The sequence below is a fragment of the Panthera pardus genome, unplaced genomic scaffold (genome assembly GCF_024362965.1).
Source record: "Panthera pardus isolate Hobbes unplaced genomic scaffold, ASM2436296v1 HiC_scaffold_25, whole genome shotgun sequence".
NCBI lineage: Eukaryota > Metazoa > Chordata > Mammalia > Carnivora > Felidae > Panthera > Panthera pardus.
In genome coordinates this window covers 24156783-24170210 of record NW_026526821.1, presented here as the reverse complement: position 1 = coordinate 24170210, position 13428 = coordinate 24156783, and the positions used below count along the sequence as shown (strand labels likewise).

The following is a 13428-nucleotide window of genomic DNA, read 5'->3' as shown; positions in this document are numbered from 1 at the left end:
TATAATGACAAAAAGACTGGGGACAATCTAAATGTCACCCAAAGGAGAGCTGTATCATTTCATAACTTGGAGAGTATCTATAGGATTAATTCCTAAAAAGGTCTCAGCATTTGTAATTTTAATAGATATTGCCAAATTTGGCCATGCATTTTTAACAAAGTTTTTGTGTAACATACATGCAGTGAAGTGGGTACATCTTGAACGTACAGCTCAATTAGTTTTACAGAGTGAACACACTGCTCTTTGCTCAGTACATAGTGTTTCCTGCATTCCAGAGGCTGCTCTTGTGCCTCGTCCATTCATTACTCTCCCTCAGAGGACCACTCTTCTACTTTTATCAGCTTACCTGGTTTTGAACTATGTATGGTTGAAAATGGGTCTTTGAAGTTATTTCTATATATTTTATAGAATATAGGTATATGCATATTTGGAATTGGTAGCCAGATGGTACAGAGAATTTCTCTGTGTGGGCACAGCCTGACATCTGGCTGGAATCCTGGCTCTGAACCTGTGTAGTTCTATGTGTCCACTGTCTCGAGTTCCAGGATCCTTTGATTCTCTGACCATAAATTTCTGTGGTGTCACCAGGGCCTGAATGGGGTGATGGACAGGACAGCCTGGAAGTGCCCTGATGTATTCCAAAGCCCGTATCAGGCAGACTGAGTGCCAGCACACTGAACCCCTGTTGAGAGTGGGGGGCAGGAGGGGGCTAAGAGTGGGAAGTTGGTTTCCTGGGAATCTTGAATGCCTTCTAATTGTTCTAAATTTCCTCCTTTTGCTTTCTTTTCAGCCAAATCATTTCTTTACGTGTATGGTCACAGGTCTAGTTTTCTTCATGTACAATTTCCCCAGGGGACCCCAAGGAGATGGGGATAGAGGTAGGAGGTAAGAGCATGCAGGTACTGGAGAGGGATATCTTACTCTCTCTGCTTCTCTTTTTGATCTGGTCTCTGCCACTACTTATCTGTGAGATTTGCCAGTGCTTTCTTTTCTCTGGGCCTCAGTTTCCCTGGGTGTATAAAGAGGATTGTGCCAAATAGTCCCAGAAGGCACTCTGTTGTTTCCTCTCACTCAGTCTCCTTGCTCTTTGTTTCTGGGGGTGTGAGCCTTTTTCTGGGTGGACCAGACTCCTTGTGACTCAGTTTCTCTCTCTCTGGGCTCCTCAGTCTTCCCGGATCTCTCACGGCTTTGTCCCTGCCCCATCAGTCTCTGAATCCCAACCTCCCTCTCTCTTAGTAAGAGTGTCTCTCTCCGCCTTTGTGATCCCATGACAATGGGAGGTAAAAATAGCCCAGGGGCCGTGCTGGTGGAGATAAAAGGGAATTTGCCTTTTGTGTCCTGTGGCCAGGCTGGGGGGGCTGTGACACGTGGAGATTGCTGACATAGCTCTCCTCTGCTGACCTTGACGGTGGCAATAAAAGGGGTAGCCCAACTCCCAGCCCTCACCGTGTGCTGAGGTGGGTGATCAGGGCTGAGGTTGGAACCACAGGGTGAGGAACCCATGGGTGGGCACAAGTCTCTCTCTATCTCTGGGAAAGGATGCTCTGGTGTTTGAGTGTGTGTGTGTATGTGTGTTGGGGGCTCACCAGGGAGGCTGAGATGGGGACCCCCGAGGAATCACTGAGTATTAGGCCTTGTGGGTTTTGCATCACACCCCTGTTTGGGGTCCCTGGGTCCCTTAGTTCCTCCGTCACAGCCATCTTCCAGTGCCTGATGCCTTGGATTGCCTTGAACCTCCAAGATTTTTAGTCCCTCATCTTCCACCTCTCAGTGCCACCGCCATGATGGATGTGAGTGAACTTGGGGAGTCTGCCCGCTACCTCCGCCAGGGCTACCAGGATCTGATGAAGGTGCACACTGTCCCGTGGGATGGTAAGTGAAGGCAGAAGGGCACGGCCATGGTGTTGCCCTTATAGACTCAGACCAGGAGTGGGGAGGGGTGAAACTGAGCCCGCGGCTGAAGGGGAACTGTGGCTTCAAAGCTTTAGCCCTGGCCCTTTCCCTCAGAGTCTGGGGTCCTTAAGGGTACATTCCCTGAGACTCTGTGTACATCACTGCATGTTTGTGAGCAAGCCTTGGTTTGCTCCTCTGTAAAATGGGACAATATTCCCTGTCTCCCAGAGCGGCAGTCTGTGGCTGGAGCCCGAGGCCTCTGAGATGGGAGTGATTAGTATGCAGGCTGGTGTCCGTAAAACCTGTGCTGGAGTTATTTTTAGTGTTTTCCATAGAGCTAAAGCCAAAGACAGGAATAAAGACTACTATTTATGACCTAGTTTGCTCATAGGACAATAATAACAATAGGCAATGTGTATCAAGTGCTTATTTTGTGCCAGGCCCAGAGTGAATGACTTTCCATGCATCATCTCAATAACCTGGGAGCTGGGGACCAGGGCCAAGGCCAGTTTCATGGGTGTGCAACCTCTGCAGTTGCACAGGGCATCACCTCAGAAGGGCCTTTGTGTTTAACACTCAGCTCTCACCATATTGAAATGTTTAATGATTTAAAAACTTGTTTTTAATGTTTGCTTTTGAGAAAGCGTGTGTGGGTGGGGGAGGGGCAGAGAGCGAGGGAGACACAGAATCAGAAGCAGGCTCCAGGCTCTGAGCTGTCAGCACAGGGCCTGGTGCAGGGTTTTGAGCCCATGGAACGGTGAGATCATGACCTGAGCCAAAGTTGGATGCTTAACCGACTGAGCCACCCAGGGGCCCCAGTGTTTAATGATTTTTTAACAGGGGTGCTGCATTGTAATACTGGGGACTGAGAGTTATGTAGCTGGTCCTGAGTAAGGCACTTGGCTAGTAGTGGCAGGACAGGAAACAGAACCTGGTGGTCTGCTATCTGAGTCCATGCCTTTAACCACCATGAGATATGGGCTCCCTGAAGTTGTGGGACCAGCTGACCAGGCAAGAAGGAACACAAGCCACAGAATTAGGAGAAGTGGGTTTGGGTCTTCAGCGAAATGGGGGAGGCAGAGCTCCCCTGAGAATTATGTGCCTGATTTTGAGGTCTTCTCCATCAGGAGATGCCTGTAACATTTTGCCTTTGAGGGAACAGGCCCAGAGAGAATGAGAGTTTTCCCCGAACTTGCAGGGTAGATATGGCAAAAGCAGGAATCTGAACCCAAGTATGTAATCCAGGGTGGTGAGGGCCTATTACCTCAGTCAGGGAATCCTCTGACAAGGTCCCTATGGACCCTCCCAGCTTTGCCCTTCCAGGATCCTGGGTCTGGAAGGATCTTTGTGTACTCCTGCATCCTGACAGGGGCTCATGGGAGGGGCAGAGGTTTATGGACAAGGCTTGGGAACCCCAGTTCGATGTGCCTCAGCCTTTCTCAAAGCCCCACTCCTCTCCCCCAACCAGGGAGGAAGAGGGTCTGGGTACCTGATGAACAGGATGCCTACGTGGAGGCCGAGATCAAGTCGGAGGCAACTGGGGGCAGAGTCAATGTGGAGACCAAAGACCAGAAGGTTTGGCTCCCCTCTTCCGGGATTATCTCCTCTGCCCCCTCGGGTGCAGCTCGCTGGCGCACTGGATGAAAAAAGGGGTCTGGGAGGGCACCGGCATAAGAGACTGAGGTCAGAGGTCAGTCAACTGCTGCCCGCCTACCACCTCACCCCACGTTAAGGTCTCCTATGATACGGTCTCCCGGACAGATGCTGCTAGTGCGCGAAGCAGAGCTGCAGCCCATGAACCCGCCTCGCTTCGACTTGCTGGAGGACATGGCCATGATGACGCACCTCAACGAGGCAGCGGTGCTACACAACCTGCGCCAGCGTTATGCTCGCTGGATGATCTACGTGAGCCACGGGCCAGGCTGGGTTCGGTGGGGGTGGGGCCAAAGAGGCAGGGGCGGGGCTAGGGGAAGCGCTACTGCATGGTGGGGAGTGGGCGGGGAGGGGGGGGAGGAGCAAGGAGCAGGGCTAGAGGTGGGACAGCGTGAGGTCTTGTCGCTGTGAAGGCGGGGCCCCGGGCTGGGGCGGGGCTAGAGGAGGTTCGGCTACCAGAGTGTAGGGGCGGAGCTGCAGCTAGACGCTTGGGCTTGGCAATGTGGAGGTGGGGCTACGGGCTGCGGGCCGGAGTAAGGGCTGGGGCGGGTAGGACAGCCACAGAGCGTATGGCAGGGCACTTTAAGTGATTCCTTGGGGAATATTGGAAGGGTCATGGTTTCGTGAGGGCTGGGGTTTGAGGATGGGAACTTGGCCTTCAATAACCCATTTTATAATCTCTCCTCAGACATACTCGGGCCTCTTCTGTGTCACCATCAACCCCTACAAATGGCTCCCGGTCTACACGGCCTCCGTGGTGGCTGCTTACAAGGGAAAGCGCCGCTCGGAGGCCCCACCCCACATATATGCAGTGGCAGATAATGCCTACAATGACATGCTGCGCAGTAAGAGCCGCCTTGACTCCTCTCCCTCACCTAAGACCTCCACCCCTGCTCCAGGGAGGCCTCTGTAAAAGGACCCCTTTCCCTCCACTTGCACTGCTTTCCTTTTGATGCTGCTGGACACTCTAGCGTAGCATTCTGTCTCTCGAAGTGGGAGCCGACCACTGTCTGGATGATCCCACCTCGTCCTTCCCATTTCTGGCCCTGGGTGGTGGAGGGGTTGCCCCAGTGCCACAGATACCCAAAGTGTTCTACTCCTGACTGACTGGTTTCTCACCTTGGCTAACTTGTCTATCTCTTCCCCTTTCCTCCAGACCGAGAGAACCAGTCCATGCTGATCACGTGAGTGTGGGGCTCTGGGGGTGTGGTGGGAAATGCTGACCACCTGGAAGGAGGGGAGTGGAACTAAAATCATTTCCCAGAGTTGAGTCCAAAGTGCTTAGGGTAGGGCTTTTACCACCTGGATCTGGTATCCTTCTGAAGCTAAATTAGAGCATTTTCTCTGCCCCTATTCTGGGCAGATGCATTATGGGGTGGTGGACAGGGAAGGGATACCCAAACACCAGAGTGATCACCAGCCCTGATAGTCCCTCTCCCCAGGGCCTGGAATCTTCTCCCACCTTAATCTTTGGGGAATTATGATTCTGGCTCAAGGGGAGGGAGGAGATTACTTTCCCTTTCTTTCTTACAGTCTCCTTATTTCTGAATCTTATTTTGATGTTTCATTTGCCCCCCTGGGAAAGTGGTAGAGTTCATGTCCAAGTTCATGTCCAGCCAAGCCAATATGGATATTGTGTATGAGTGTGTGTGTGTGTGTGAGTGCAGCCTGGTGGTTAAAAGCAAGGCCTTTAAAACCAGAAGGACCTGGGTTCAAGTTCTTACATATCCACTTTCTGCTGGTACCCTTGGGCCCCTGAGTCTCATCAACAAAGGCAGAACAATCCTACTTACTTATCATACAGAGCTTTAAGGAGTTAGTGAGTTAACATATGTGCCTGGCACACACCAGGGACATTTATGTGACTTCCCTGAGTCCCATTTCCTTACCCCTAAAATGGGGGTGATAGTAGTGCTTGCTTTACAGGGTTTCTAAGGCTTAAATGAGCCAATATAGGTAAAGCACTTGGCCTGGTATCTGGCATGAAATTAGTGCTCAGTAGACAGTGACATCATCATATGTGTTCTCATCTCACAGGGATGTTCTATGCTGGCTTGCTTTTACACAACCCAGCACCTCTGAGGGTTGATCTCTTCTGGAGAGTGTTGGGTTGGGGGTCCTGAGTTGGGAGCTGGGTGTGGCGGGGAGACAGAGTAGCCTTGCTTGAGGGGTGGGGTGTTGGGGGATGGGAGGAATTAGGGTGACCAGATGGGCTTTGGTGACTCATGTTTGTATCGTCTAAGCGGAGAGTCGGGGGCCGGTAAGACGGTTAACACCAAGAGGGTCATTCAGTACTTTGCCATCGTCGCTGCCCTGGGAGATGGGCCGGGCAAGAAGGCCGTAAGACTCGCCCATGCGGGCTCTGCTCCCCACTGCTTCTCACTGTTTTTCTTTTCTTTCTCTTCTTCTTCTTCTTTTTTTTTTTTTTTTAATTCCTTTTAAAAAAGTTGATTCCCCAGAGCCTCTAGCCCTGCCTGAGCCTCCCACCCTGGTGGCGGACTCTGGCCTGAGCAAGGCTTGACCAAGAGAAAGGCTGTGACTGCCCTTCCACATCGTGTGACCCAATTCTGGGCCTGCCTCAGTGTTTCTATCTGTAACACACAGGGGTGGGACCACAGCTATTCCTAAACGCTTTATATAATTTCCCTTTCCATCATGACCTTCATATCTTGAAAAAGTTTACCAAACCAGCTTTTACTATGAAGTGATTTTTTTTCTTGGTTTTTGTGCAGCAAAGACATCGTTACCTGCTGTCAATCAAAAAGCAGGCTTATATGGAGTTTAACCAGAGCCAACAGCATTTGGCATTCCTAACACCCAGAGTTAGGGGGCAATTTCTCACCCTGTGATTTCTGTACAGATTTTTGAAATTTCTGAAACAGTGGGGGACCAATGTTTTGTTTTGTTTTTGTTCTCCAAGTATTACATCCATTCCTAGCCCCCAAGACCAGCTGTTCAGAGCTCTATGTGTGTCCCTCCACCCCAAAATGGACTGTCTTTTCTTTCCAGAAGCCCTAAGCCACCTTCTACACAGCCCCCACTCCTGGTCCTCTTAAGCCTTGCTTTATTCTGGGGCATTTTTCTTTCTTCTTTTTCTTTTCTTTTTTTCCATTTAAAGTTGTTTTTATTTTTTCTTTTTCCCCCATTTGATTTTCTTGTGTGGCTTTTTTCTTTCTTTTTTTTCCCTTTCAGTTTTGTTTTTTGTTGTTGTGGTAGTTGTTTTGTTTTTGCTGTTGACTTTTTGGTGCTTTTTGCTCCCTCTCTTCCCTACCCCATTTTTGAACCCCCACAGTGTCTCTGAGGATGCTGCAGAAAGTTGGGGCTTGGTCCAGTAACAGGAACGGAGGGCAGGGAGAGGGCCAGAGCTGGCAGGGGTGCAGCTAAGAAGGGCGGGGCAGGAAGGAGCCCTGCATGGTGGAGTGTATGTGGGGTGTCAGGCAAGACAGGTAGAAAGAAAGGCTGGCTCACAGGGTCTATGGATGCTGGAACTTCAGAGCCTTAGCCGCCCTCCCCTCAGCCCCAAATTTGACCACATCTGCCATAGAGAGCCCTGTTCAAAAGGCCTGGACCTGAGTGTGTGGGGTGGAGCTCAGTGGGAGGGGCTCTTGCCATTTCCCTCCTGCCTCCATCCCTCTAACAGTGTCTCTGGGGGGATTTTTAAGTCTTGGGCTCCCTGGAGGTGAGCGAATAACCAAAGTCCCCTGGTGGCCTGGCACCTGTCACTCTAGAATCCATTCCTTCCTTTCTCTCCCTTTCTTCCCAGGCTGTAGGGAGCCAGGGTGGGGAAGGGAAGGAAAAGGACACAGAGGAGAGACAAGGATGAGGCTAGAAGAGTAAGAGAGGGAAACCTCCTCAATTCAGCAAGTCCCTCTAGATGAGACATATGGTGTCTGTGGTGTCATGGGAGGCAGGATGCCTGGGCTCAGTTCCTGCTCTGCCCCTCACCATGTGGCCTGGAGATCACTTCCCTGTTCTTAGTTTCCTCATTTGCAAATTAAGGCTAATAATATGCGCCTGACAGGGCTATTTTGTCTATCAGCTGTATAGTCAAGGTGCAGCCCATCACAGTACAATGGAGAAGTGTAAAGAAGGGCTCTCACAGTGGGAGGTGAGGGGTAAAAAGGGTCGATCAGAAAGAGGGCTCTTCTAGCCTCAGAGCATCAGGGACACGGAAGGGACATTTGAGCTGGGGTCTGAAGAGTAGACTTCAGTCAGGAAGCTCCAGGGTTTCGGGGGAGGGGCCACCGGATATGGGAGATATGGGAGGGGGAGGCACATGGAAGAGGCCAGAGACAGCTGGAGGAGGGGAAGGGCTGCCAGTAGGAGACCCTGAGACATAGCCCCTTGCCTCAGGTGCCTGATTAGGGCCAGGCTTGCTCCCACTTTCTAGCATTTCTCCTTCTAACAGTGCTGACAGGGTTGGGCATGGGGAGTGGGGTTGGGGGCTACATGTTTGGGTGTCTAACAGTCTGTCCTGCTAACCACTGCCACCCTCCCCTAGCCTGGCGAGACCTCATAGTTTCTAATGGCATCTTCCTTCTCTCTCCAGCAATTTCTGGCCACAAAGACTGGGGTAAGTGTGGGGCCAGTGCTAGTGGGGGCAGACAATAATAATGAGCCCTGGGAGGTCCCTTCCCTTTCCCCACCAGAGGTGGTCCAGGATTCGCTGATACGCAGGACCATCAGGTACCCTGGTCTCCTAGTTGGTAGCAACAGGACTGACAGACCCATCATCCTGTTGTCACCAGGGCACCCTCGAGGATCAAATCATCGAGGCCAATCCTGCCATGGAGGCTTTTGGCAACGCCAAGACCCTGCGGAATGACAACTCATCCCGCTTTGTGAGTGGCCATGGTGGGAGAGGTGGGTGGGGATGGGCAGCAGGGAGGTAAAGGGCCCTGACTGATGCTGCTCCTCTGCCCACAGGGCAAATTCATCCGCATTCACTTTGGTCCCTCTGGGAAGCTGGCATCTGCAGATATTGACAGCTGTGAGTCAAGGGGAGGGTGGGGAACAGAGGCTTGCGCCTTTCTGCTCTGACTGAGCATCCATCCTCAAATCTTTGGGGCTACCACCTGTTCCAGGCACTTCTCTCCATCCCCTGGCCACCGCCCAGCCCCTACCACCTTACTGTCCCCTGCAACATTCCATCCACTATGGTCTCTGAGCCTCCATTCCTCTGCTTGATCTTCCCAGCCAGAGTGATATTTTCTCAGATATGAATTTGACCACATTATGTTTCTGTTTAAAAACCTTTTGTAGATCCCATTACCTGATCTTTATTTTTTATTTTTAAACTATTTATTTATCTTGAGAGAGGGAGGGAGAGAGAAAGAGAGGGAATGGGAGCAGGGGAGGAGCAGAGAGAGAGAGGGAGAGAAAGAGAATCCCAAGCAGGCTCTGCTGCCAGCATAGAGCCCAATGTGGGGCTCAAACTCACGAACCATGAGATCATGACCTGAGCCAAAATCAAGAGTCGGACACTTAACCGCCACCCAGGTGCCCCCTGTTACCTTAGGATGGAGACCCGAATCCTTGTTGGGCCAGCCAGGCTCCTTGTGATTGGATCCTTACCCCACCTCAGTTCTTTCTCTGGCCTCCAATAGGGCAGGCCTGTGACCACCCCCCACACCACCCCATCCTCCCTGGAAGCCTGCCCTCCCACTTTTTGCCCATCCCACCTGGCCCAGCCCCACTGCACAGACACCAGGGCCCAGGCTGCATGCACAGAGAGGCCCCTACACTGACCACTCCCCACCTTGGGATGCATCACCAGATCCCGATGGATAAGCACAGACATGTGATGACCAGAGAATGTTGTAATTCACTCCTTGACTCATTCCTTTGCAAACACATGGAAACTCCGCTTCACCCACACACTGACATGCTAGCTCTGCTCTGGAGGGAAGCAGTGTGGTCTGTGGATGAAGGGATGAAAGCATAGATGAAAGAAGGACATATGAAGACCCCTGCCCATAGACATGCAGACCTGCAGACACACACACCCCCACCCTGTGACACCTGTGTGATAGACACTTTTCAGTACATGTTGGCATGTGTGTGGATACAGTGCCTCTCTACACACCCCTGAGACAGCTTCCCCCACCCCTTCAGCTCTATTGGGGTGACCCACTCTGGGGAGGTACAGGCAGAAGGTAGGCTAGTGCCCCTCTTTTCCCCAGATCTCCTGGAGAAGTCGCGAGTGATCTTCCAGCTGCCTGGTGAGCGTGGTTACCATGTCTACTACCAGATCCTCTCGGGGAAGAAGCCAGAGCTGCAGGGTGAGGGCCAGGGGTGGATGAAAGGGGAGTCAGAGCCCACGGGGCTGGGTGGGACTGCCCCTCCACTCCTTAGCTGGGACTCCTAGTTACTGCTGAGCTCTCTCCTTGTACTGGAGAATAGGCCCCTAGTGTCATGGCCCTGGCAAGGTTGTCCCTCATTCTGTCCTGAGACTGGAGAGGCCCCATCCAGCACCAAGGGGGAAGCAGTGGCTCTGTCTAGGCCCAGCTATGCACTCTTACAAGCCCCTCAAGGACAGAGTGTGGTTTTCCCTGTGCCCTAGCACCCTGCATAGTGACTGGGCACATTCCTCAGAGAACCATAAAGAAAGAAAAGCCACAGGCCTGGGGGAGGGGGTGAGAAACTCAGCTACACAGAAGTCCTGGGAGGGCCCTAGAGTCCCCTGCCTGGGTGGCCCCTAGAACCTTCCATGCTGGGTTGGGAGGGAAGGAGAATCACTGGGTGAATGCAGCCAAACCCACCGTGCTTCTCCGCATGTCTCCCAGATATGCTGCTTCTGTCGATGAACCCCTACGACTACCACTTCTGCAGCCAGGGTGTCATCACTGTGGACAACATGAATGACGGCGAGGAGCTCATGGCCACTGATGTAGGTCTCTGGTGGGAGAGAGGCGGGTCGGGGCGCCTGCAGTGTGCGGATGTGTGAGGCTGGGGGGAGGTCAGGGAGCAATTCCAGTGCCCTTAGCTCAGCTGGCCCCTAGAGAAGCCCAGACTTCTCTGATCCTTCTGTCCCCTGCCACAGCATGCCATGGACATCCTGGGCTTCAGCGTGGATGAGAAGTGTGCCTGCTATAAGATCGTGGGGGCCCTCCTGCACTTCGGCAACATGAAGTTCAAGCAGAAGCAGCGGGAGGAACAGGCTGAGGCTGACGGCACTGAAAGTGAGGGGGCCTGACCCTGGCCTGACCTGGTCATCATCTTGACCCTGATTCTAGTGTCCTGTCCATGACCGTTAACCTTAACCCTTGTCCACAGCCTTTGATTTAAGTCTTACCTGGCCTTGATTGTAACCCCTGATTTCTCAATCCCAGACCCTCACCCTCTGAGCCATACAGTTTGCCTGCTCTGAACTCAACCTCTCCCTGCCTCCCTCTTCTAACTCCAGGCAGAGGCCAGTAGCACCCCCAGGTGCCCATATTCTTGCCCTCCTCCTCCTTCACCACCCCCCTGCTGTGTGCCCTGCCAGGTGCTGACAAGGCTGCCTACCTGATGGGGGTCAGCAGTGGGGACCTCCTTAAAGGCCTTCTGCACCCCCGAGTGCGTGTGGGGAACGAGTACGTGACCAAGGGCCAGAGTGTGGAGCAGGTGAGCTGTTTGCAGGCCAGGGCTCACCTGGAGACAGTGGAGCAGGGTACCCTCCTTGCCAGGTCCCAGCCCAGCCTCTCCACACCTCCAGGTGGTGTTTGCCGTGGGGGCTCTGGCCAAGGCCACCTATGACCGGCTGTTCCGGTGGCTGGTGTCACGGATCAACCAGACCCTGGACACCAAGCTGCCCCGTCAGTTCTTCATTGGGGTCCTGGACATCGCTGGTTTTGAGATCTTTGAGGTGAGAGCGGGCCCACACCCCTGGGCTCTGTTCTCTCCAAGGCAGAGGACCATGGGTGGGTGGGGGCCAGAGCCCTGGGACTCTGCCTGGAGGTGGCGGTGAAGTCGCGCACATCCCCGTTCCTCCATGGGTCTCCCCGTACGTATCTGATGAGCCTGGCACCTCCCTCTATAGTTCAACAGCTTTGAGCAGCTGTGCATCAACTTCACCAATGAGAAGCTCCAGCAGTTCTTCAACCAGCACATGTTCGTGCTGGAGCAGGAGGAGTACAAACGGGAGGGCATCGACTGGGTCTTCATCGACTTCGGCCTGGACCTGCAACCCTGCATTGACCTCATTGAGAAGGTGGGGCCTAGAGCAAGACCACTGCAAGGGGAGGGGGATGGGGGTGTGGCAAGTGAGCAAGAATGAGCGTGTGCCGGCTTGTGAGCGAGCGTGTGCAAGCACCCGTGTATGTGTGCAGTGGTGCATCGATGTGAGCTTGCGTATGTGAGTGTGGCTCTGTGTCTCTGTTCGTGTGTGTGAATGGCAGCGCATGCATGGGTGTGAATAGATTTGTTGGAGGTTGTGTGAATGTGTGTTGGTGGGTACGTGAGTGTGCACCCAGCACTGTGGCCAACAGCCTGTCATGGGCACACACGATTTTGCAGTTCATGAGGGCCTACTGCAGCCACAATCTCACCGGACCTGCCTGGGGTAGGCAGGGGAGAGTATGTCTGCTAATTTATTTGATTGATTGTATCTATTTCCCTGTTGTACAAAGACTGCAAGAAAGAAAAATCAAAGAAAATCTGAAAACTCAGGAGTAAAGGGAAAAAAATTATATATTTGCCCCCTAACCCTACTACAGCCTGTATCTTGGCACTTTGGTTAAGTTGCCTCCAAACCCTTTATCCTGGACGTGCATTTTCTTTTATAGACTCAGACTCATATCCCATCTTGTTCTCTGAAAATGTATTTTTAACATTGAACATTGCTGAAGAAGCCACAAGAGTTCATGCAGCAGGTGATTTTTATGCATTTCTGTGTCCTGCTTTTGCATAGTTGGGTGGTCAACAGTTTTTGCTGTGAGATCAGCACTGAAAGTATTCATTTCAACACTTAGTAGGTTAGGAAATTGAGGTCTAAGGGCCTCCCTGCTAGTAAGTGAGGAAGCCAAAATTTGAACTCAGCCGCCTTTTTTCCCCCTTTTATTGTGTGTGTGTGTGTGTGTGTGTGTGAGAGAGAGAGAGAGAGACAGACAGACAGACAGACAGACTACAGACATCAGGAGGTGGGTGGGTACAGAGATTCCAGTTTGAGTTTGTGCACCTGTGAGCAAAGAGGATGACCCAGAGCTGCAAATCATGTGAAGGGAGTTCAAAGCCAAGAAACAAACTTCTCTTTTGGAAGACAGGACTCCTGGGTACCCATCTGGTTTCTGTCCCTCCCAGCAATGGCTGAAGTTGGGGGACTGGGAAGGCTTCCAGAAGGAGGGGTTCCAAGATATGGGATCTGGCCCAGTCAGGATGGGCTGGCTTGATGATGGCCCTTCAAACTTGTTCCCTATCCCCAGCCACTGGGCATCCTGTCCATCCTGGAGGAGGAGTGCATGTTCCCCAAGGCCTCAGACGCCAGCTTCCGGGCCAAGCTCTATGATAACCATGCAGGAAAGTCACCCAATTTCCAGCAGCCACGGCCTGACAAGAAGCGCAAATACCAGGCCCACTTTGAGGTGGTCCACTATGCGGGCGTGGTAGGTGCCTGTTGGAATCCCAACCCTTGACCCGCTTCTTCCCTTCTCCTGGTTCCCCAACCTTGCTCAGCACCTGTCTGGTCTCTGCCAGGTGCCTTACAGCATTGTGGGCTGGCTGGAGAAAAACAAAGATCCGCTAAATGAGACTGTGGTCCCTATCTTCCAAAAGTCGCAGAACAAGCTCTTAGCCACCCTCTATGAGAACTATGCAGGGTCCTGCTCCAGTGAGTACAGAGGGACAAGGTCACCATTCTATAGGGCACTCACGGAGTAACGTCCCCCGGAGTGACTGGTCCCATGT

General features: G+C 52.5%; 1 protein-coding gene across 4 annotated transcripts in view; it reads left to right on the top strand.

Annotated features, from left to right (window-relative positions):
• MYH7B (myosin heavy chain 7B) overlaps positions 1–13428 on the top strand; it is a 41562-nt gene that overhangs the window by 15847 nt on the left and 12287 nt on the right. For 2 of the 4 annotated variants that reach the window (XM_019458704.2, XM_019458706.2), the window contains exons 2-19: positions 791–885; positions 1772–1872; positions 3362–3468; positions 3655–3798; positions 4235–4391; positions 4703–4730; positions 5790–5886; positions 8096–8119; positions 8295–8387; positions 8473–8536; positions 9729–9827; positions 10332–10435; positions 10589–10727; positions 11033–11151; positions 11243–11392; positions 11567–11737; positions 12948–13127; positions 13219–13351. In XM_019458704.2, coding sequence (XP_019314249.1) covers positions 812–885; positions 1772–1872; positions 3362–3468; positions 3655–3798; positions 4235–4391; positions 4703–4730; positions 5790–5886; positions 8096–8119; positions 8295–8387; positions 8473–8536; positions 9729–9827; positions 10332–10435; positions 10589–10727; positions 11033–11151; positions 11243–11392; positions 11567–11737; positions 12948–13127; positions 13219–13351 — 1984 coding nt within the window. In that variant the 5' untranslated portion in view covers positions 791–811. Of the gene's footprint in view, positions 1–790; positions 886–1766; positions 1873–3361; positions 3469–3654; positions 3799–4234; positions 4392–4702; positions 4731–5789; positions 5887–8095; positions 8120–8294; positions 8388–8472; positions 8537–9728; positions 9828–10331; positions 10436–10588; positions 10728–11032; positions 11152–11242; positions 11393–11566; positions 11738–12947; positions 13128–13218; positions 13352–13428 lie in introns of those variants that run through there. The other 2 variants (XM_019458707.2, XM_019458708.2) reach the window with 2 other exon arrangements.